Here is a 23,260-nt window from a genome sequence, read left to right on the forward strand (position 1 = left end):
CAGAAGGATGCCAGACGTGGTAGGTCAGCACTGTAAGGAAGGAGTTCAGATACTGCAAGGTACACGAATTATACTTCAGATCATCATTCAGCCTACGACGGCAGTTGTATTTCCACTTCACCAACAGACAGCATCCAAATCAAAGTCTCCCTTGACTTCCATGTCGATATTGGCCCGCTTCGGCATCATCACTCGACGTATAGTTTCACACCCACACAACTTTTCTGATGAAGATCCCAGGACCCGGAATGGACAAACCGGCATATATTAACTTGAATATGGCATGATATGGCACGGCACAACATGGGGCACTTTGGGATAGTGGAACGCACAAACTACAGCTTTGTCACACTTCTCATCATCGAGAAGGGAATGGTCAAGCACAACCATGTGTGACAAACCTCTCCCTTCGTGCATCGAGTCATGCAGCAGCGCGGAATTGTGTGAGGCTATCCCAGACTCCCATGTCGTTCGTTTCCGTATGCACGACCTGATAGTCGAGAACGAGGCGCAGATAATACCATTTGTGGAGTATAGAACAAAGAGACATGACGCACAATCAGGAATCATCCCCGTCTTTACGAGATGTGGATACACGGTTGGCTACATTCTTCATACTTTCCTCGGTGATCGCTGAACATACTTCCAGTATCAGGAACAGCCGACGTCTGCTGCCCTTGGCATCTACATGTGTTGTTGGCTTGTCGCGCGTATTCTCATGGTGTGCCTTCGGCGGCCCGCGCGCATGATCTGGCCCGCATATCCACCTGGACATCACTCCGAACAGGTCACCTTGACGAGGTGAATTGCTCAAAGCAACAACGTTACTTCCATCCGCCGCGTCAAACTCGGCAACTAGAGTTTGACCCGTTGATACAAGCGCGATATGTATAATCCCACTCACATAGGCCGCTATCATGTACTATATGCATCTCCCTAATGGTGTTGATACATACAAACCTTGGTGGCTGACAGGGTTCTACAGTCTTTCTTTGTTCGTTCTCAAACACAGCTAGTGCCTGACCCTTTGACCTTTGACAACCCCAGAACGACCCTACATCCCGCCGTCTACCTCATCTACATAGGGATTAATGGTCTCTTCGCGGATCATGTGCAACATCCGCTAGCTCCACAAGGCGTCTAACGCCTCTCACGTCTTAGCTTAGCCAAGGGACAAGGAACAATAGCAGAACCCAGGCCAACAGACACACGAAGGAAGAAATTTTCCTCAAGATGTGCCGAAGAACAAGTTGGTAGGTCACCTGGGAGATCGAAAGAACGTTCAGGGGTCCGCATTCATGGAAAATACCAATTTCTGTGGCGTCATGACACAAGCCGGTATCTGTTGGTCGCAATTTAAGTCGACAGTGGGAGAGGCAATAAGAGGAGGGCGGCAGGTACAGAGCTGTCACGTCCATGTGGTAGCTGCAAAAAACGGCGACTTCGGCAAAGCCGTCTTACTTGTTTGCTGAAACAAACCAATTGCCAGCGACATACTCTCTGGCCAGGCTCAGCTTCAGTTTTCTGAAGGGTTTCGAGTAATGGGGTGGTAGCATGGGTACAGGCTGTCATCTGAACGTCAGGCCTGCAGCTTTACTAGTGGGAACTCGGGACGAGCATTCCCGCTCATTGAGCAAGCCATCAGCTTGCAAGGGAGCTTAGATCTTTGACGCATGCCTTCGATGACGGATGCAGGAAACGTTCAACATCAGTTTTTGCAGCACTTCAAGAAATTGGACTACGCGACAGTAGTTCATCATGTTGTCCGACCTGTACTGCTCCTCGATAAAAGTTTGTACGATGCCATTACCAAACTAAACTAGTGAGTGTTCACAGGCTGCAACGTGTGGCAGCTGGCCACCGCTCACGGCAGGCAATCGAGCATCAAGCAAACCGTATCCAACTACATAAATAAATCGCAACTGCTGGCCCCTCTGACTGCGTCCATGATGTTGACGACGAATTTGAGATGCATGATGGTGGTTCCCCTCAATGCAGAAGAACATGTCCGCAGAGTGTGGATGCACATTGACCCATTCTACAAAGGGCCCCATTGAAGCCAACATGCTCGCACAATCTCCTTCACAGTCACACCGCGTGGAATTCTATGAGGGCTCTCAGACCTGTATCGGAGTCTAATGCTGTTGGTCTGCCCAAAACTCCCTTGTGGACTGATGTGCCTTGACGTAAGTCAACCCTTGGACCAGCCTGCTAACAGAGCGTGGTGTTGCGGCACACAAGCGACCTGATTTGGGGCTCGGAGGTTATATCTCAGTTTACAAGCTGATTGTCTCCTTTTCCAGAATTCCCCTCGCCTCTTTTCTGTGGTGTTTGCGGGGACAGAGGGCCGAGAAGAAAGAGGAGTGCCTGGCAGTACATTTTGCGCACCAACACACACCCCCTCCAAGCCTCACCCCCTGGCCGGCCCAGAGCCAACTGACTAGGTAGCTAACCAACCATCCTATCTAAGCAACCTAGCTCCTGGTCTTTCAACACCTGGGAAGTGCAAACAGGACCAACAATCCGTCTTCCTTGCTCTCGTTTTGAGGGTTATTTCGACTTTCACATTGTGGAATCTCCAAGACACCTATACACATAGTGTCATGGACAGTAAACTGCCTCGCTCAGTCATAATCGTTTCCAAACCCTCGGGACCGTGTCACCAGCTATATAAGGGCCAAGGACATCTGCCTCAATCGAAACTTCACAGCTCAGACTCAGCAGCACTTCAAACCACTGTTCTACACTCAATATCCCATATCATCACTCTGAAGATCTCTTCCTTTCGAAGTCTCGTTGTCCTTCAGCTTAAACCCCAATCCTCAGCCATATTTTGGTGCCAATCCTCCATAGTCTACCACGGCAGCAAGCCTCTTTCCATCAGATACACAAAACCACACCCGTCGGGACAAGTGTGACCAAATACTCACACAAACTTCTCGGATCACGGCTGTGAACTGCCTGTCATCTGTTGAGTCAACTAGCTCCGGCTGTCAAACAAACCAATCCTCGCACAACGCCAGTTTGCTGCTATATATTGAAGCCCCAAGACATCGTCTTTGGCTTCAACAACAGACAAAAGCTCTCTTGCATACTCTTCGAGGTTTCAACTTAAAAACCATCAGCAACCATGTGCTACTGGAGAACTACCCAGCACTGGACTCAGTGTGGCTGCACTGTTTCTAACCTTGATCCTCAGCCCGGCACCTCCTGCCGCTGCACGAGCAACATCACCGATCAGGGCTCGACGACGTGGGAGGGCTACTGTGGACGTCCTCAGTGCCCTAACCCTCCTCGGGCGACCTAGTAGGTTGGTATCTGAGTTTCCCTTTGAAAGCGAGCCTCTACGCTGCAGTGCAGCTAACGAGTGTCACGTATAGCGATCCTCGATACCCTCGAAGAAAGGGAGAAAAGCTATGAACAGATTCTTAGATCTGTAAAAGCTAGCTTTGACTGCCCCGCGCAAGGTGGAAACGCATGGTGATCACGGAGGGGATTTCTTATACCTTTTTTGGATTTGTTTCTGAATCCATAGATGGACCGTGGTATCCCTGGAGTTGTTTGGCAACAAACTCGGACTCCCAGAACAGCACAGATGAGGGGGTGATACAGTCATTTCCGGATTTCAGAAGGCATCATTGTGGTTATTTTGGTCCTGTTCTTGTTCTTGTTCTTATTCTTCTACTTCTACACTTACCTATCTACTTTCCTTGATAGTTTGAATTGCATCTTTACTTTATCTCACAAACCGTTTTGACATGCATGGGTTAGGTGCCCCCCTTGCTTGATTGAGTTGGAAAGGAGTGTGATTGGGGGCGTGTGAATAGAGAGAAATGACCAGGATCTCATGTCTCCACTGTCCTTAGGCGAGATTTCGAAGAACTGGGGTATCCTCGCTAATAGCCTTAACTTTTGCTTCTACTTGGTGGACAAATGGTGACCTGTCTTGTTCTCGATCTTATTTCTCGCATGATATTATACATTTTATTCCTACATACATGTTCCAATGGAAGTCAGGGTTGAAGTCGTCGGTTTAAGTTTCCCCCCACCAACCGTCACACTGATCCTCTGGCCCAATCTGCGACCCCTTACGCCACGCTACGCCACGGCCATAACAACGGCCCTAGAGAAAGCCACAACCAACCCATCAATGATGCAACAAAGGAATATGTTTCGAATATATTTTGTTCTACAGCCTCATTGTGGGTTCTGAAGAGATGAAAACGCCTCGTGGGCGTCTATCAGGACTGTGCACGAGGTTTGATGTCACCGCCTCTCGAGGTCTAAGCTATGGGTCTATACAGAAAGGAATGCCCGTGTAAGTCAGCCTCTTGTATAGATGCTACCAACGGCATCGTGAGCCGTGCATCAGGGACCTAGTCCAATTGGATATGATCCTTCTGTTCCTTCTAGTAACAATCAAGGCAAGGCAGAGTTCGGGGACATCTCTCACTGGGAGAATCTGTCACCACGTAGACATTTTAAGCGCCCAAAACCTATCTGCATGTATGTACCAGACTAAGGTAGGTAGTCTCAGCCCTCTCCCTGGCCTAGTAGACTAGTGCAAAGCTGAGTCCGATTCATGTAGATTTTAGTTGGTTCGATAGTTGGTGTATTCAGTCGGTGAGCAGTAAACTATTCCTTTCTGTGTCCTTCTGGATCGGTTTATTAGTATAGAGATGGCGTCTTCTCTTTTTCTTCCACTTCCGGCCGACCAAGCTTTAGCACCTGGGCAATTCGATCAGTTATTAAACACCCCTGGCCCTGCCCTGTTGGCGTTGGGTTGGGTGGAGTTGAGACGAGCAGCTGTGCGTGCAGACGTCACTGATCATGTGACTTGGTTTCCATCCTTTCTCGATGCTGGGGTGAGCGAGTCTTTGAGTAAAACCAACTCATAAACACACAGCACTCATATCAATTGTCGCAAAGAGTAATCTCTCGATAATTGAAATCTCTTATGAGCTTGCGTGTCAATTCTTTTTCTGTACGATTGATGACACAAGGGCTAAATGCAGGTCGTGATACCTGCAGTGCTTTACCCTCCTCGCGAAGGAACTCATCCTTGTCAATTGTAACAGGTCGTATTTACTACCCTTCAAACTCTAGCAATCAGCAACTGAGACCTTTCTCATCTTTGCTTTTCTATTATTGGTAGTCGTACAGTATCAGTACAACTGCCAAAAACTCCGTGCATCCCGAAAATCGTCACACAGCAACACCCGCCTGACTCAAAAGAATAAAAAAAACTCTCCGGCCCGTATGGTACAAACAGTCAATATCTCCAGGAGATGTAACCTCCACATCTCGCTTGCAGTAAATGCCGTTGTCCTCCCGTTCCCCCCTTCGCGATCCGCATTATACGGGACGTGACGTGCCGGCCCACGACATGACCACCTCCATCTGTAACTATCCCCGTTCTCATCACATTGGCTTATGCGGCCTGTTGGTGAGAACTCCGAAAAAGGTTTCACCTGAATTGGAACTTTGCTGCAGTCTTACCAGGCTGGCGAACTTCTTTCGCACATGGGTCGATGAGTCTTGCTCTGCTTCAGTTGATGACTGGGACTACTCTCTCTCTTTTGTCGGACCACTGATTCACTGACCGTCCGGACACTTGCCCTAAAGCTGGACTGACCCGTGTGCTTTCAAATCTGGCTTTAGCAACTCTGGTTGGGAATGAGAGATGTATGTGATTTGTCTCTCAACTTGATAAGTTGATAGAGAATCGGTAGTTCCGGGAGAAATGGATAATTTGTAAAGCAAACGCCACATAATCACAATGGCAAGACTACTCTTATACCTGAGATCCAAGTTCATATCAGAGTGATTTCCTTTCTCCCATTCTTGTTACCATCAAACACTGCTCAAATCTGTTTATCACACCTCCTCCCATAGCGCTAACAGCAGAGCCAGAATCCGGTATGTACTGTCTATCTTGTCTTTCTTTTCTGGCTTTTTGGCAATCCTCTCAATAGATCCAAAATGCACTGTCATGTTCCTCTTGCATAACCTATCTCTTACTCTTCCCTTGTGTTCAGAGATAATTTGCCCTTCCTTCTATATACTGACAATCGAATAGCATTCATCAAGATGGCTGACACCAAGAGAGGTCAGTTTGATCTCGACCCCTACTTTCCAAGTATGGGAGAGTTTCATGACAAGATCAGAGAATGTCAAGACCCGTCAATGGCTCGATCTCGGGTCCAGAGTGTCCTTGACAACTACAGCCAGATGCGTCTCGACATGCCCAAGGCGATTCAGCTTAAGGTCACCAGGTTTCTCAGGCATGAGAAATGGGTAGACAGCCCACGCAACCTTAGCAAATCAAGACTCTATTGCATGCTGTCAGGCCAAGGACGCTCAACATCTCTGAACTTCTCAGCCTGGTTGGTTGTGGCGGCTACTTGGCCATCCCACCTGCTCGTCCTTGGCATCGCAGACGAAATGTCACGGCTTTGGGGGCAGAATTTCCCTGGTACACGACCTTTCTTCCCCAAAAACGTCTCAGAGGAGGAGGCATTCCTCAAATATGATGGAAAGTTTATGCCGGGGGACGATTACCCTCTCTCGGATTCTGGCGATGGAAATCCTAAAGGAAACAACAAAGAGGATAACAAGCGCAAGTCTAATTCAGGCGATATTTTCGACAGGGCCACAAAAAAGCACAAGGCTGACCGAACTATCGCCTTGTCCAACAGTGACATCCCAGAGCCTTCCAATGTGCAGGAGGGCCCGGAACACGGCAGAGTTTCTTATCTCAAAAGGAAAATCAAGGCACGGGACCAACTTATCGGCGAAAAAGACGAAGTCATCAAACAACAAGACGCGCAAATCAAGAAGCTGGAGCGTCGATGTCATCGGAGGTTCAAAGATGGAGGCAAAGACTTCAAAAGACTCTTCAATCGTGTCGAAGGTCTCAAGACAAGCCTCAAGGATGCGGCTGAAAAGGAGCACGATCTGCAGTCGTATGTTCGGCAACTGGAAGATCAGATCAAGCGTCGAGATGAAGAAATCGAGAAGCTCTCTGATTGCAACAGAAAGCTTGAGGCAAAACACAAGGACGTGGATCACACTTGGGAGGCATGTGCTAAGGGGGTGTTTTAACAAAGAGAGGTAAGAGGACCAAGCAATGGTAGACACATCAATGTCCCTTCAGCGTTAGGTTTTTCTAGAATTCTTCTGGCTCTCTCCGCTGTATATCGAAGCTGCAATATTTCACGGCGTTTTCATCACTCAGTCTAGGGATGCGATGCGAAAAAGAGGTTGCTTAGTTAGGTACCAATGTAATAGACATGTGCTATACATGCTTGGACCATAGGTTCAATGTTGAATGTAAATAGGCTTTTGGTAAAGGAATGCCAGTGGGAAAATGGACTGGAAAGGTGAGAGTGTGCAGGCAATGATGACCAGATAATGAATCTCAAGGCGCAAAATGGACCTTCTAAGGTTGCCCATATACCAATGAGATACTAAAATAAACTCAGCAAAATGTATCCTAAATTTATCCTAAACTGATCCTAAACTTAGGCTAAGTTACCCAAGTCTTTTTATCATTTAGGATCGAGGTGGTGAGTTTTTTTTCCCCTTCCCCTAGTGTATATATGGATCAACAGTTTGCAATAATCGGCAATCGTATTCATATCAACAACTCTATCTTACCAATCTCATGTCGAAATAACCGCTTTATATCCATCCATATACGTACAGCGGCGATCTTGATCTGAGTCTAGAATCTTATCTTGTTGTATTGGACTGCTTCTAGAAGCTCTCTAGAGACCCCGCTTATTGGCCGCGGGGATATCATGCTTAGCCGCCACTGGCTGCTCAACCTGAACCTCACAACACAATCCTATTCAAACGACATGTTTCGCAAGAAGGCTGCAGCGTCACTCAACCCGGATACATTGGGCCGTAGGCATCTAGGGTCTGGATAGTAGAATGCCACAGTCAGAGGACGAACCAGGGATATCTCGCTCAGATCAGTGTCCAGAGTCGTCACCATAGGGACCGCCGCCGTCATGATAACCTCAGAGGTCAACGGCCTCGACCTCCTCGACCTCCCCGTGGATATACTCAGCATCATCCTGAAGCCACTTGTCACATCTGCTACGCCCATATGTCTCTGCCCGTGCACTAAGTCAACCGTCGACCCGCTGCCCATTCTCCTCTCTCACCCAGCGCTACACACAATCGCCACTCCGCTGCTGTACGCAGGAAACGAGTTCTTACTGGACGCATCAGGGCCCCATGCACAACACATCCGCAGGGAATTACAGAGGGCTCCGCGCGGAGCCGACGACAGGCTTCCCGGCCGAGCTACGCTGCTCACAACACGAGGTGCTCTACGCAGAATAGCAAGACTGGAAGTACGAATTGATCGCTTGAGGGGATGGATAGGGACAGATATTATACCACTACTCACGGAGCTAGCTGTGCAAGGAAGAATGGACTACCTCGCGGTCTGGGTGCGCACGCCCATCGAGCCGAGGACTCCGGTCCATTTCCGCCCTGCCAAGCCGGGAAAAGACCTGGACATGTTTGCACGACCACCTCTGGAGGGCTTGCTGCGTGTCCTGGCAGATCCATACTTACTGTCAGCGCGGTTATGGGTAGACGCGCGGCATGCGAAGACGTGGTGCCGGTTCCATGCCGGAGAATGCGGAGCGGAGAGTGGAGACCCGGGACGGGAGAGGGAGAGGGTGGAGATTGATTGGCGGGAGATAATCAGGGTGGTAGATCCGGATAGAAAGGAGATTACGGTCATTGGCACTGAGAAGAAGTGGTGAATTGCACAGGCAAGGCAATTGAATAGCATGAGGATGATCTTTTCAGCATCTGACGCTTGTGGTACATGAATGAAAGCTGAGGGTGTGTGTTGTGCTGTACGTGGCGGATCATGGACGGTCAGAGACGGCACAGAAGCCGAGATGCGCAGTGGCTTTGTATGAGATGAAGAAGAGGGTGTACGAGATGGTTAGTCCTAGCAATTGGTCAACATGTGAAGGATTCTCAGATAGATCATCATGCTGAAGGGTGCATATCTACGAGCGACAAAGGAGTTGACAAGCTAACAATTATCGCCCATGTTATCTATCCCAAGTAAGTGTATTAATGAGTGTCAGGGATTCAGAGACTAAAGGTTACGCTTAAATTGAGTAAACTTATAAGCCCGTCACGAGATCTATAGCGTAATATGCTTGGACCTCGGGGCAGGCAGAATTAAAAGTGATCAGCATGAGCATCTTTGTGTGCCGTCTTGGCGATGCTGTTTAACCTTTCTCCTGGTGTAGCCTCGCTGTAAACGCAATCTTATTCATACCTCAATGTCTCAAATGCGCCTCCGCACACGAGCACGGTACAATCTCTGAAACAGTTCGTTCCTAACCAACCGTAGCAACTATAATTGTTGTACACGCCTCGATATCCCCGTCGGAACACCGAGGGGATCACCGTCAGCTTCCGATAGCAAAGCAGGTCACGCGCAACGAGCTTTAAAGATGAGGAATGACGTATTTCCGTGTCTCATGATACTACTACCAATTGACTTTGTGACAGACCAGCCGCTTCCCCCGCAATTGGCCCAAGCGTTGAGGATGAATGAAGTCTAGTTTGGGGGTCCCTTTTTCTATCACCACCCACGCTTCGTGGTGTTTTATGGGATAATAAGCTGACACATTTATGGTTTTCAGATCGGATACTTTTAGGAGAAACATCCACCTTCGTTTTGCCTATTCTTATCTCTGACGCAAATAATGCTGTGTAGCCGCTTGACTACCTAAACTCAGAATGGCTGGTGATACTTTTCACCCCCATGCTGTGCATATTTGTAAAACAGTGGGATCTTGACAGGAAATACCGACAAAATAAACAAACAAGGAAAAGATGTGAAAATGTGAAAAATTCAGTGGACGTCATGCAGGTTTCTCGGTCACCTCCCGAAACTGTTACCCCGGGCCCTGAGTCTACCGAGAGCCTGGACAAAAAACCCCATGAGGATCTGATTGGGTCGTGTATAAACAGATCATGGTTATTAAATAGCAGTCGGATATAGCAAGTCTGCGCGGGCGGCAGGCTCCGGCTATTCATGGCACGTTCTCTTTTTTCTTTTTTTTCCTTTTGGGCCGGTTTCTATGGATGTAATGCAATGCAATGCGAGAGGCGGCGCGGTAATGCTACGCTACCTGGACTAACTTAGTAGTTAGACCATCTTTTCTGTGCGTTTGCACATGATCGGTCTAGAATCAAAAATGCCGGTATTTTCTGGAAAGGCTGAGTCTATGGGTGTGCAGGCAGACATTGAATGTGTGTGTGTGTGTATGGATGGACAGGAAGTGAAAAGACAACTCATTGATTCACGTCAATTGCCCACATTTTGCTATCTATCTATGCCAAATAATAAGACCGAAGATCAATGATTGACTGAAAGAGACCCGTGTTGCAACTACGCTAACTGATAGGATAGGATAGGACAGGACAGCCTTACAAATCTGCCTGTCAATCTCACATTGGCTTACTGTATTAGTTATTACCTACCGCCCATACCGCATTTCTATCCCATGGCACACGGTCTCAATGCCGAAATGCCCATGGGCTATCGCTCGCTATCTGTATGATCATCGTCACTCAGGAACCCTTCTGGTTGCAGATTCGACACTCTTTGCTTCATCCGGAAAGGACTGGAATCATGATTTGCCGCTATCAATAGTGCTACTGCTACTGTAGGCCAAGATCCTAGGGAATAGTGACAGTAAAGTCCTCCCCACGTTCAATTCCATTCTTTTTTTTTCCCTTTCTTTTCTCGTCAGATAATGAGAGAGAGAATATGATAGATAATAATAATAAGGAAATGCAAAACAGCATAAACCTCGCTTCAATTTTCCTATCCAGCCTTTCAAGACTCTTGCTTTCACAGGATCCAGACCAAAGCCGCCCACCTCAATCCTAATCCCGTATGATTTGATTTGATTCCGTTCTCTTGTTCCATTCAACCGAAGGTGAAGGAAGATGCCCACCCCCCATCTTTGTCCACAGTTGGAGGGACCTTTTTTGTTTTTTTTTGTCTTTTAGCCTTTGTTTTTTTTTTTTTTCAATTTCGTTCTTCGATCCAAAATTGTCAAATCAAAGTGGTATCCCGTAAGTTTTGTTTGGTTGTGTCATATTCATAGAAATTTGAAATGAATAGAAAAATCATCATCGCTTGCGCTGTCATAATTTCACACCTTTCTCACAAAAAGCACGCCATTCACACAAAGGTCACCATGACTCTCTTTTAGTGAAGGATAACATCATGAAAGTCGGTCTTGTGCTCATCGGCATGCTCGCCGTAGTGAACAGGTCCAAGCTTGAGGATGCGGTAGCTGTTGTTGGAGCTGGAGCTGGAGCTGGCCGACGACTCAGTCGAGGCTCGTCGAGGAGGAGAGGGACGAGTGTGAGAGCGGACAGCGGGCTTCTGAGGGTATGAGGGAGAAGTGGCCGGGGCGAGAGAGAGGAAAGAAGACTTGGGAGCCGGGGTGAGAGGGAGGAACTTTTGAGGAGGAAGAGCAGCCATTGTGAAGTTTGTAGAGAGTTGTGCTGTTGTTGCTGTTGTTGATAGTAGAGATATAGTTGTTGTAGCTGAGGTGGGCGAGACAGCTGCTGGATCGAAAGGAACAAGAGAGAATCGAGGCTTTTGTTGTTTTGGTTAGAGAACAGAAAGGAAATTCATTCTCATTTCGAGCGAGGGAACCCTCCTCTTTATGCTTTCACGATCCCATGGAAACTCGCGGCCTTGATCTGCCGTCTCATCTCAAATGATGTGCTACTCCTAGTGTTGATACATAGTTACATACCAACAGAGACAAGAGACAGAGACAGAGACTTATCATCCACCCCCGGGGCGTATCCCCTGCTTCGTTCCCTTCCGTATCGCCGACTGCACCCAAACTCCGCTGGCTGATGGACATGCTGTAGTCTAGTGCGAAACTAGGTCCCGCTATCCCGCTCCCACCCTCTTCTTCGTTCTCTTGTGTTCCTTTGTCACCGTCAAATGCTAACAAATTAGCACATCATCGTCATACGGTCGTCGCGTCGCGTTACAAATCTCGAGATGTTGACATGATAGAACTTTGCCACTGCCATTGTCAATGTCAATGTCACTGGCTTCATGTCACACCCACAGACAGACAGACACTCGCTCACTCACACACAGACTCACACCCCGGATCATACGGACCTGGACGGACCTGACCGCACCGGGTGCCCGCCCGGTCCTCTCTACTCCATGATTGGCTCCCCCGGCCTCAGGGACGTGACAAAAAAGTGTTGGCCAACTTGTGTTCCACATAATCTTTTCCATTTTATCAACGATTGCCGCGTCTGAGTCTGACTTCGTGTATGACTTGTTATGGAAGACCCTCTTCTATTCGCTCGCCAACCAGCTTCGCTTCCAGAAACCCCGAAGACTTGAGACGCGACTTATGCGTTGCACGTGGGGGTATCTCTGATACGGACCGGTCTCTGATCTTCATCTTGCATCTGCTGCCTTGCTTCGAGTCAAGACTGCAGCTCGTAGCACTCAAATCAATCTCGGGCCTTTGTCCAGCCCCCGTCGAGCCTTGGATGATCCGCCTCTGATCATCCAAGCGAAATAAAGAGTTGGCTTTTTCTGCTTAAGTTGGCTAGGATATCTATCTTATCTAAAGCTTCTACTGCTATATCGCAGCCTTACCTTTGCTCATACAATGGATCATCCACCTTTTCTCTAACTGGGTACTGGACTCCCGGTCATTCATCTTCTGCCATTGCTGTTCCAGCCTTCAAAAGTTCTATTTTAGGATTTCGCTTGAGTTTTAGGATGTGCTTGGAAAAAGTTTTATAAAGTCATATATATTAATGATATCTTATACAGTCAAGTCTATACATGTAGCATACAAAGACCTGGCCTCTCCAAGTCTGGTCAATCTCCTCAGGGCTCACCATGGTTTCATCATCTATTGGCCCATGCCCCCTTATACTCCTCAAGAAATGCAAACACATCCACCGTTTCATAGAGGTAATCATGGAGGTGATAATAAAGCATGTACTAGTGTATTATACTAGTAATATCTATCATTTACCACCATATGATTACCAAAATAACATAAAAGCAATGCAACGCCTGTGTTGCTAGCATCATTCTCGAAGCTACTAATTCCAAGTTGTTTTCTTTTTCGCTGTTACCAAGATAGGAATGCACCCACCCACCATCCCACCTCCATTTTTCCCACACAATTTATCGCTCGTTTGACGGCGAGTTAGGAGAGCTGTTCTTGGTCAGTGACAAGCCATTAAGGTATTATCAAGGACCCAGACTCACTATTGATTGCCAGAAGTTCCTGGACCCGGCGTCCGAGGAGAGAAAGCAGGCGACGTCGGGGAGTAGCTCGGGCTGGTCGGTGACTGCTGTGCACCAGGGCTCCTCTGGAAGCTTGGGCTTGTTGGGGAATAAGCCTCAGGAGACGTTGGAGACCATGAAGGTGACGCCGGAGAGTAAGAGGGTGAGGTTGGTCCAGCCCCATGAATGTTGGGTGATGTCGGGCTGTAGTTGGGGCTCGCCGGTGAGTAACTAGGAGAGGTGGGAGAGTTGAACTGTGCCGGCGATGTCGGCGAGTAGTGTCTAGGAGACGAAGGTGACGTGGGCGAGTAACTGGGTGACGTCGGGCTGTAGTTGGGACTGGCAGGGCTTGTCGGACGCAACATCGGCGAGGTGGGAGAGAATGATGGTGATGATGGGCTGAAGGAAGGAGATGTTGGTCCATAGCGGCTCATGCCACCACCATCGATGAGAGGTGATGTGGGAGAGTATCCCATATTAGGTGATGACGGCGAGTAACTGAATGGCGATGTTGGGGATGTACTGCTGAAGGGGCTGGCCGCTCCGCGGTTGTAGGGGCTAGCACCACCAAATCCATGATCACCAACAACGGTGAAGCCACCAGGCGACTCCGATCCAGCACCCTGGATAGGGGAGAAGTTTCCTGCAGCGGGGGAGCTGAGGCTGAGGTAGCCCGAATCAGCCATGGGGGAGCCAGTGTCGTACGGAGTAGCAGCTCCTTCAACATCTCCGCTCTTGGTGGGCATACCTGCCATCAATCCCATGCGAGAGTTGTCAGAAATAACAGTCTCAAGCATCTTGGGATCCAGCAGCACATCAAAGTTACCGGTACCCATGGGCGCCATCTGACCAAGCATGACGTTCTCCGAGATACCACGGCAATCATCCAATTCACCTGTTGCGGCAGCTTCGAGTAGAATCTCGACTGTCTCCTCGAAAGAACAACGCATCAGAGCACCGGTGTCAGCTCGGTTGATACCATGTCGAGTAACCGCTGAAATAGAGCCTCTGTATGTCATCACATCGACAAGGAGGGCAATATGACGATGGTTGACATAAGAACCGTCAAAGGCCAACACGTTGGTCAACTCCTTGGCCAACGCGGCACGAGCAGCTTCAATACCAAAGACCTCAACGATTTGATACAGATCGTTAGTATATGTTCGAGTCGCGTCGACACCATCCACAGCCAAAACGTCGCGCAGGGCAGTACCACTGGTATCCAGATACCACTGTGTGCAGCGGGGGTCATCCTTGATAGCAAGCAAAGCTCCGTCGGGTCCCTCAGTGAGTCGGGTGCCCTTGGTGAGGAAAGCACGCTCAATGCCAGGAACGCCACGAAGAGTGAGGGTATCCAAGAGATGGGCCTCCAGGCGCTTGAGCATGACATCCTCCTCCATGCCACCTTCACCCTCCTCATCCTTGTCACCGGTTTGGAGGGTTCGAATACGGATGACCTGCTCATCGGCGTTGTTGTCACTGAAAATGACTGCCAGATCAGTAGGATACTCCTCCTTGATGCGCTGAGCAACATCATCGATCTTAATCTCCTTATCCAGAAGCTTCTGTCGGTCCAGAGTAATACGTAGAAGCCATCGCGATTGGTTGGCGGTGGGGTCCACGCTCTCATCCGGGATCATGTAGTACGACTCAACCATGTCCACATCTTCGGGGATGTTTGTCTCCGTGATGTTGGGATCATAGTAAATCTCAGTCACCGAGGTGACAGAGCGAAGGTTGGTGTATTCTACCATACTTCGTAGCTTCTTGGCTTGCTCTTGTCTCGCGAGCGGTGTGTTGAGGTACACAGCCATACTGGGAGTCTTGATGTTTTTGGCCAAATTGAGAATTTCCTTGAGACGTGGCACACCAAGAGTAACGTTCTTGGACGACACACCAGCGAAATGGAAGGTGTTCAGTGTCATCTGAGTAGCAGGCTCACCAATAGACTGCGCAGCCAGAACACCAACCATTTCACCAGGGTTGACAAATGCGCGATCCCATCTATTCTGGAGTTCGCCCAGAATATGGTCGAAAGCCAATTTATTCAGCCGGTGCTCCTTGACCACCTCCTTGAAGGCCAAGCGAGAGCGAAGCAAAGCCTTGAAGAGAATGGATGCATTTGCGTCAGCTTCAATCGAGATTTCATCAGTACCACGAACAATCTTCATGCTATCCAGTAAGTTTTGCACGGCTGGAACAACTTCCGATGGTCGCAAGTTGCTTCTGTCATTGGCCTTGACATTAAAAACTCGCTTGGCGGACTCGATGATACGAGTGATGTTCAGGGGCAACTGCATCATCTCCTCATTGCCCTTGGCCTTGTTGATCTGTCGCACTCGTCGGCGATCAGCCAACAGCTTTTCCCATTCTTGATCCAGATACTCCATAGATTCCTTGTCGCCAGTCAATTCATTACCGAATTCGTAGTCGTGCTTAAACCAGTCCGGGGGGTTTGCAAGATCCAGACGATACTTCTTTTCGAATGCCGAGTTTGACATATTGAGAATACCCAGCTTCTGTTTCTCAATAATCATGGCGTCGAGACCGTCTTCACCATAGAGAAACTGGACAATGTCTCCCAGAGAGTTTCGGACAGTTCCATCGTAACGCGCAGAAAGATCTTCCAGAGCCTTGACCAATCGTCGCTGAATATAACCTGTTTCGGCAGTCTTGACGGCAGTGTCAATAAGACCTTCTCGACCAGCCATGGCGTGGAAGAAGAACTCGCTGGGAGTGAGACCACGGAGGTAAGAGTTCTCGACAAAGCCACGGGCCTCAGGTGAGTAATCGTCCTTGGTGAAGTGAGGTAATGTGCGATACTTGAAACCGAAAGGAATACGCTTGCCTTCAACAATTTGCTGACCGACAAGCGCAGTCATTTGAGAAATATTGATAGATGAACCCTTGGAACCTGAGGAAGCCATGGTGACAGCGTTGTTTGAATCCTTCAAACTCTTCTGTGTTGTGGTACCAGCCTTATCACGGGCCTGATTCAGAGCCATGGAGACCTTGTTTTCGAAGGTTGCACGAACGTTCATACCTGGTAGAGCCTCAAGCTCGTTCGCTGTGGCCATTGCTGTCAAGCGAGCAACTTCAGCCTTTTCCTCGTCAATGTGCACCTGGACTTTAGCAATGGTCGCCGCATCGGGAATTGTATCACCAATACCAATGCTATGACCATTGTTGAGAAGCCAGTAGGTGACAACCTGCTGGACACCGTTCAGGAAAGCCATCGCACCTTCGGGGCCAAGTTCGTTGTAGCTGATATGCACAATACCGCCCGCAGCAGCACCAATGTTCTTCTTAGTCAAAAGACCATACATCAGTTGGCCGGCTTGGATCAGAAGACCCTCGTCCTTAAGAGGGGCGTTTTCACCAGAATCCGTACCATTGAACAGGCTTACCTCCTTAGGGATGACCATGCTGATAAGCTGCTTACCAGTCCACCGAGGACGAGGCTTATAGATAGCGGGCTGAGGAATGACACCGTCCCAATTAGGCACCCAGAGCATACAGTTCATGATTTGCTCCTTTGTGAGGAAAACATCTCGACGGCAAAGCTTGTAGGCACCAGCCAGAGAGTCCTGGACGATACCCATCAAAGGACCGTTCTTCTGAGGAGAGACAATGTTCAGGGGAACTAGACAAAGCTCTTTAACCTCAGCGCGTGTTTCCTCGCTCTGTGGGACGTGAAGGTTCATCTCATCACCATCGAAATCGGCGTTGTAAGGAGAAGTAACAGAAAGGTTGAGACGGAAGGTTGAGTACGGCATGACGCGAACACGATGACCCATCATAGATTCTTTATGCAGAGAGGGCTGACGATTAAAGATGATGTAGTCACCAGTCATCAAATGACGCTCAACCTTCCATCCGTATTCAAGAGAGATCGCACCGGCACGGCGGTGATGGCGTAAATCGATTCGCTGACCATCAGCTCGGATGACATACTTGGCACCGGGATGTTCGTTGGGTCCATTCTCGACAAGTTGATGCAGCTTGCCGATGTTGTAGGGTGTCACAGTTTCGGGGTAGGTGAGGGTCCTGGCAATACTGCGAGGGACACCAACCTCGTGTAGAGAAAGGTTGGCATCACCAGTAATGACAGTACGTGCCGAAAAGTCGACACGCTTGCCCATCAAGTTACCACGAAGACGACCCTCCTTACCCTTTAGACGTGCACGAATAGCCTTCACAGGTCGGCCACTCTTCTGAAGAGCACGAGGTTGGCCAGCAATATCATTGTCCATGTAGGTCGCAACATGATATTGTAAGAGCTCCTCAAAGTCTCGGGCAATGTGTTGAGGGGATCCTTCACGAATGGCTTGCTTGACATTTCCGTTGGCACGAATGATATCACCCAGCTTGTATGTCAAATCATCTTCGTTGCGCATACCAGTTCCCGTGCCATCCATGGAAATACTGGGACGGACTGGGGGTGGCGGCACAGGAAGAACAGTAAGAACCATCCATTCGGGACGAGCGTAGTCGGAGTTGAGGCCCATGTTGACAAGATCGTCCTCTGTAATCCTCCTCAGAATGCTATGCGCCATCTCGGGGGTGATGGGTGTTGTCTCCTTCTTCTTCGACTTCTGTCCATCTTCATCGACTGTAACTTCATCGAAGGCGGCCTTGAGCTGTAGGGCTGCTTGTCGAACGTTGGGCTGCATGTTACCGCAGCCACCGTGACCTCTCGGAGGACCAGTCTTTGTGCCGAACTCATCGTCCTTTTGCTTGGCCTCGTCGTTCTCACATCTCCGCTTCTTCTTGCAAACTTCCCACACGCGGTTGAAACGGACTTTAGGATCTCGAGTGTTAATGGCGTTAACGAACTCAGGATCTCTCTGATTAGGCGGTTAGCATCAAAAGTTAAATAGCGTCATACAGCGAGACCAACATCATCGGCTAGCACTTTGCTACAATTGTGGCAGACTATCTCCAAAATCTTTTTGACTTTCTTGATAAATCCAGGATGGTAGACAGGTTTGGCCAGTTCGATGTGACCGAAGTGGCCAGGGCACTCGCCCATTGCTTGAGTGCAGGTTTTGCAACGGAATTGTCGATCGATCGATCCAAGGAGCGGGTCATTAAGGCCACCGTCACGAGGCTTTGTTTTGTTCTCCTCCATTGTTTCGGGATAAGTAATGTGGCAGACACTCATATTCTTGATCTCCTCGGGGGACATCAGACCGAACTGAATCTCTTCCACCGTCTTGAGCGGAGCGCTCGAGTGGGTGAAGTAAAGGTTGGCCATGGTGGCGATATGTGATTGTTCTGGCGTGGAGTAGAAAGGAGCGAGAAGCGAGAGATCCAAACGCGCGCCGGAACGCAAAGAAACGCGAAAAGTAGAAGAAAAGTGCGAAAAGATGCTATTAAAAAGGTTTTTGGTCGCGCAAGGCTGTAAAGTCGATAATAAATTCTCTCAAATGCGATTGCTTGATGGGCGATGAACAGCAACGCCTGTCCTGGCCACTGGCTCAGGTGAACCTCAGGCTGGTCTCCCCCGTCGCCGCCACCTTGTAGGTTGCAGAAACTCGAAAAATCGCGGTCGGCGATATCGTCGATCGTTCGTAATCGGTAGGTAAGCTGTTTCGATGGGATGCGCGCGATGCCCGACGCGCGCTGTGATGACTTTGTGTTGTAGGCAAAGTTTTGTCGTGGTTAAGGCGAGAGGGTCGGGGGAAGCCTGAAAGATTCTGGACTTGAGAACGGCTGGCAGCAGTTATGCGCTAAGCCTGTTTTGGCCTCCCTGAGCTCAGGGTGTTGCCTGAGGCTTGTTGTACGCGCGAGTAGAGCTACTTTGCTGCACGTTCTCGGGGGCTGACTAAACACGGGTTTTTGATGTAAAGCGGAAGCCAGTCGCGCTTTTTAGATGGGTACTCAAAGTATAGATACTTGTACCCCTAAGAAATTGGATTCAATCACACCCTCTGACGTTTGAGATCCGGGCAGTGACTCAGGCTATGGCGAAACAGCTCCTGATCATTGATTATGAGCATTTGATCCTTGAATTAGGTTGCATGAAATTCTATGGAAGCTGTGGACTCTCAGGAGGCTACAAGAAAGAAGGAAGACACGCCCTGATTACATTAGTACTCAGAAGCACTATCAGACATGCCTCAGGGAATAAAACATCAGACCTTGATTGATATAAGGTATCAAAAATAAACTCAGCAAAAGATATCCTAGACTTATACCTATTTACCTAAGTCTTTTTATCGTTTAGGTCCCGTTTTCTTTCGTCCCCTAGACATATTGTATCGAGACAGGTCTTGTGAGCCTTGAGAAGCAGATCTCATAATAGACTCTTTGTTTTTCTGGGGCTAAATTATTTCATTCATTCTCCTATTGAGACGAAAATGGTATCTTTGCAATCAATCATCCCTATTCCATGCAGCTTTAGCTAGCCCCCTCCGAATGCGACAAAGGCCCCTTTGTTCTTTGCTGTCCATGTTCGACCCATCATCTCCTTTGTTGTCTAACGCTTTCGGCCTCTTTTCCCGGCCGTGCTTTTCTGAACGGGTATCTTTTCCTCCAAATCGCTTTGACCCTCTCCAGGACTCCTACGTCTCATGGTGCCGGTTGATACTGCGATGAATTCGTCCTCGCTGTCGCTCTCCCCGAGATTAAACAGAATTGGCATCCGAAAGCTTTCTCCCTCGTCCAGGGTTTTTGATGGATCCAGGGTCAAGACATCAACCTCTTCATCTTCAGCATCTAGTCGCCGTCGGTGTATCTCTTCTTGCGCATAGATATCAAAGTCATCTTCCCGCTCAATGTACTCAACGTTCTCTTCCACTTCAGCAAAGTCAGGCGCCAGCGCCGACCATTTTTGCGGGCTGATAACAGACCATATGTATATGCGACCGGTTTCCAGGCCGCAGGCAGCCAAGAGCGCGCGAGTTGGATGCCACTCTATCACGCCTTGTTCTTCTTTTGGGTCCTTGAGCATACAAACCAGACTGCCGTGATTGCGCTCCCATACGTACAGCTCGTGGTTGTTGTACGTCGAGGCTGCTACATATTCACCAGTTGCACTGAACGTGACATGATTCCATGATAGCCTGTTGACAACGTCCTGGAACTTGTGCTCCAGTGGTAATTGTAGTGTATCGAGGTCGAGATTCTCGGCCAGTAAATTTGGCACTCGGAAAGTACGAATAATTCGGTCTTGGCAATTGACTAATAACTCACGTCCTGATACGGTCAATCGCATGTTGGTAATGGCACTCGAACATATCTTCTCCGAGTAAATAATTTCGCATGTCTTTGCATCGATGATATTGAGCTTGCCTTTGTTGGTTCCGGCGAGCACATGATCTCCAGTTGTACTCCAGATCGCAGAAGTTGTCATTTGTTTCGCATCTTCTTTGGCTTGCTTCTCGCGCAGTGCTGCATCGTCGGTACTCGGTCGCTTCGCCGCTGATGGGAGTATACGTTTCACGTCGACAGGATCGGTTATGTCGACTAGGAGTGGCTGCTCTTCGTACAGCGCGGCGACAAATTTAAGGCTGACTCAAGTTAGTCAAGCTCAAGAGATGATCGCGCTTCCTTACTGATTCCATGGGTGAGGCTCAGCCATATACGCAGGCGCGCGAAGACGAACCTCGCGTAGACGCTTTCCATCCTTAAGGTCCCAAAGGATAGCTTTCCATCCGTGGCAGGCCGTGAGAAGATACCGTCCACAACTTGACCAGCTCGTGACTGTGATGCTCTTATTGTGACCCCTCAGTTTCCTCGCGACTCCCATCGTATCCAGATCCCAAATTACAACAGTTCCATCGACTCGGCCCGAAGCAAGGTAATCGCCCTGCCGATTAAAACGTAGAGTTGTCGCATGTCCTGAACGGATCGTATTTGTGATGTGCTCGGGGTAATCTTGGAGAAGATAGTCATCTGAGAGTAGGAGATTCATGATAGCGATCGTCTGAAATTCGGCGTCATAGAATAGTAGTTGGAGTAAGGAGCTCGTGTTCCATTGACAAAAGTGTTTGTGCAAGTTCTAGAAACTGGCTTCAGCCGTGCTGTTGGAGGTGGGCTTGGTCTGCAAGGCTACAGGCGCAGGCCCACACGACCTTGGTAGGTGTGCAAATAGAAACGTGGCTGATGCTTTGTTCCTCAACGTCACTTATGTTTGGACCGAGATGAGTTAAGGTTGATCCGTATAATTCCATTCCTCATATGTAGGTTAGGGGAATGTGCTTTATGTTCTTGGATGTAGGCAGTTGTCTGCTGTTCAAAGGCTTAAGCTTTGGGTTCAGTACTAGTTACAAGTTACTGAGGGGCGCAAGAAGAGGGCGAAGATAGATACAATGCCTCCAAACTACTAATTCATCATCTCATAGTTACCTGCATAAACGAATCATGAAGATTTTTATAGACCTAGCTAATATTTCAGAATTTTGTACTATTGTTGAAATTATAAGGCCCGAAATTGAGCGTCACTCTGTCTATGGCTTTTCTCTCTCTCTAACATTTCTCTAACCCCAAGAAGTACATAAAATATTCACTTCTCCACCATGTCGAGTTACACTCACAAGCAAATCATACTGAGTCACAAACACCAGAGTCCAGAGACGCATAATATTTCAGTCTTCACTCTGTCTTCAACGTTCGAAATCTTATTGAAGCTCGCAAAATGGCGAATTCCAAGTGAGTCGTCGCATTGCCTGTACCTATATCATCGCTAATCTTATGATCAAAGGTTTGAATATGTCCGTAACTTTGAGACGTCAGATCCGCTATTACCCAACACATGGATCGTGGTGCGAGTCGATGGAAGGGGCTTCACAAAGTACTGTTGATTTTTGGCCTTTAAATGAGTCTCCTAACTGTTGATAGAATGTGTGCCAAGTATGGCTTCGAGAAACCAAATGATCGCCGTGCCCTTGATCTTATGAACACAGCTGCCAAGGCTGTCGTAACTGAGCTACCAGAAATCACCATTGCATACGGCGTCAGTGATGAGTACAGGTTCGTAAGACGAACCAGTTCAAGGCTTCGTGTGACTAACACTTCCAACAGCTTCGTCTTTCACAAGGCATGCACTTTATTTGATCGAAGAGCCAGGTTCGTTTACACTGACTGTCCCATCCCATGCTGCGTCCAAAACTTATCATTTCCTAGTAAACTTGTTAGCACTGTCGTCTCGACATTCACTGCCAATTACGTGTACTTTTGGTCGACTCACTTCCCAGACAGTCCGTTATCTCCTCCCCTCCCATCATTCGATGGACGGGCAGTGTGCTACCCTAGTGTTCAAAATCTTCGGGATTACATGAGCTGGAGACAAGCAGATTGTAGGTTTTACAACTATACAATTGGCCCAGACTAATATCACTTAAGGCCACATCAATAACCTCTATAACACATGTTTCTGGTCTTTGATTCAACTCGGAGGTCTTGACAACAAGGAAGCTGAGAGTACTCTGGCGGTAGGTGGCCATACTGCGGAACTTGAACAAGCTGACTGTATCAGCGCACATTGGCAGCAGACAAAAACGAGATACTCTTCTCTCGCTTTTCCATCAACTACAACAACGAGCCCGAGATATACAGAAAGGGTAGTGTTATCTTCCGCGACGTATGTAAGGTCTACACTTCCCAGCCAACCAGCACTGACACTCAACAGTACGAATTGGTTGACCCTGACTCTCACAATACCATGCAAACAATCGACTCTCAAGCAGAGCCCGTTGAGCAATCAAAGTCACAGAAGGAGAAGGACAAGAAGAGCCGAGCCAAAGCTCGTGTGGTGGTGGAACACCTGGACATCATCAAGGACGATTTCTGGAACCAAAGACCGTGGCTGCTTTCCAACAAGCCTGGGAAGATTCCGAAACAGACGTAAATATACATCTATGGGGTATCATCCAAAATTTCCATTAACCTCAACTCCGTGAATAT

The 23,260-nt window shown here is 48.5% G+C and overlaps 6 protein-coding genes; 3 read left to right on the forward strand and 3 right to left on the reverse strand.

The window, feature by feature from the left end:
- Positions 1-6,090: 6,090 nt before the first annotated feature.
- Positions 6,091-7,104, forward strand: FFUJ_00739 (uncharacterized protein; the record flags this gene model as incomplete). XM_023571707.1 has 2 exons in its annotated part: positions 6,091-6,720; positions 6,766-7,104. The coding sequence occupies 2 exons, from the start codon at positions 6,091-6,093 to the stop codon at positions 7,102-7,104; spliced, it is 969 nt and encodes a 322-aa protein (XP_023424765.1).
- Positions 7,105-8,018: 914 nt separating this feature from the next.
- FFUJ_00738 (uncharacterized protein) lies at positions 8,019-8,786 on the forward strand (the record flags this gene model as incomplete). The annotated part of the gene is made up of 1 exon (XM_023571718.1): positions 8,019-8,786. One exon carries the CDS (start codon positions 8,019-8,021, stop codon positions 8,784-8,786), a length of 768 nt encoding a protein of 255 aa, XP_023424766.1.
- A 2,483-nt stretch (positions 8,787-11,269) lies between these two features.
- On the reverse strand, positions 11,270-12,117 carry FFUJ_00737 (uncharacterized protein; the record flags this gene model as incomplete). XM_023571729.1 has 3 exons in its annotated part: positions 11,270-11,665; positions 11,829-12,028; positions 12,057-12,117. The coding sequence occupies 3 exons, from the start codon at positions 12,115-12,117 to the stop codon at positions 11,270-11,272; spliced, it is 657 nt and encodes a 218-aa protein (XP_023424767.1).
- A 1,132-nt stretch (positions 12,118-13,249) lies between these two features.
- Positions 13,250-18,608, reverse strand: FFUJ_00736 (probable DNA-directed RNA polymerase II largest chain; the record flags this gene model as incomplete). XM_023571740.1 has 3 exons in its annotated part: positions 13,250-13,280; positions 13,334-18,198; positions 18,252-18,608. 3 exons carry the CDS (start codon positions 18,606-18,608, stop codon positions 13,250-13,252), a joined length of 5,253 nt encoding a protein of 1,750 aa, XP_023424768.1.
- A 1,224-nt stretch (positions 18,609-19,832) lies between these two features.
- FFUJ_00735 (related to COMPASS component SWD1) lies at positions 19,833-21,269 on the reverse strand (the record flags this gene model as incomplete). XM_023571752.1 has 2 exons in its annotated part: positions 19,833-20,865; positions 20,911-21,269. The coding sequence occupies 2 exons, from the start codon at positions 21,267-21,269 to the stop codon at positions 19,833-19,835; spliced, it is 1,392 nt and encodes a 463-aa protein (XP_023424769.1).
- Positions 21,270-21,992: 723 nt separating this feature from the next.
- On the forward strand, positions 21,993-23,204 carry FFUJ_00734 (probable THG1 Protein required for tRNAHis guanylylation at 5 prime; the record flags this gene model as incomplete). XM_023571763.1 has 8 exons in its annotated part: positions 21,993-22,006; positions 22,059-22,148; positions 22,196-22,327; positions 22,379-22,423; positions 22,481-22,653; positions 22,700-22,788; positions 22,833-22,937; positions 22,986-23,204. 8 exons carry the CDS (start codon positions 21,993-21,995, stop codon positions 23,202-23,204), a joined length of 867 nt encoding a protein of 288 aa, XP_023425525.1.
- Positions 23,205-23,260: the final 56 nt, after the last annotated feature.

Source organism: Fusarium fujikuroi, chromosome FFUJ_chr01, assembly GCF_900079805.1.
Source record: "Fusarium fujikuroi IMI 58289 draft genome, chromosome FFUJ_chr01".
Lineage (NCBI taxonomy): Eukaryota > Fungi > Ascomycota > Sordariomycetes > Hypocreales > Nectriaceae > Fusarium > Fusarium fujikuroi.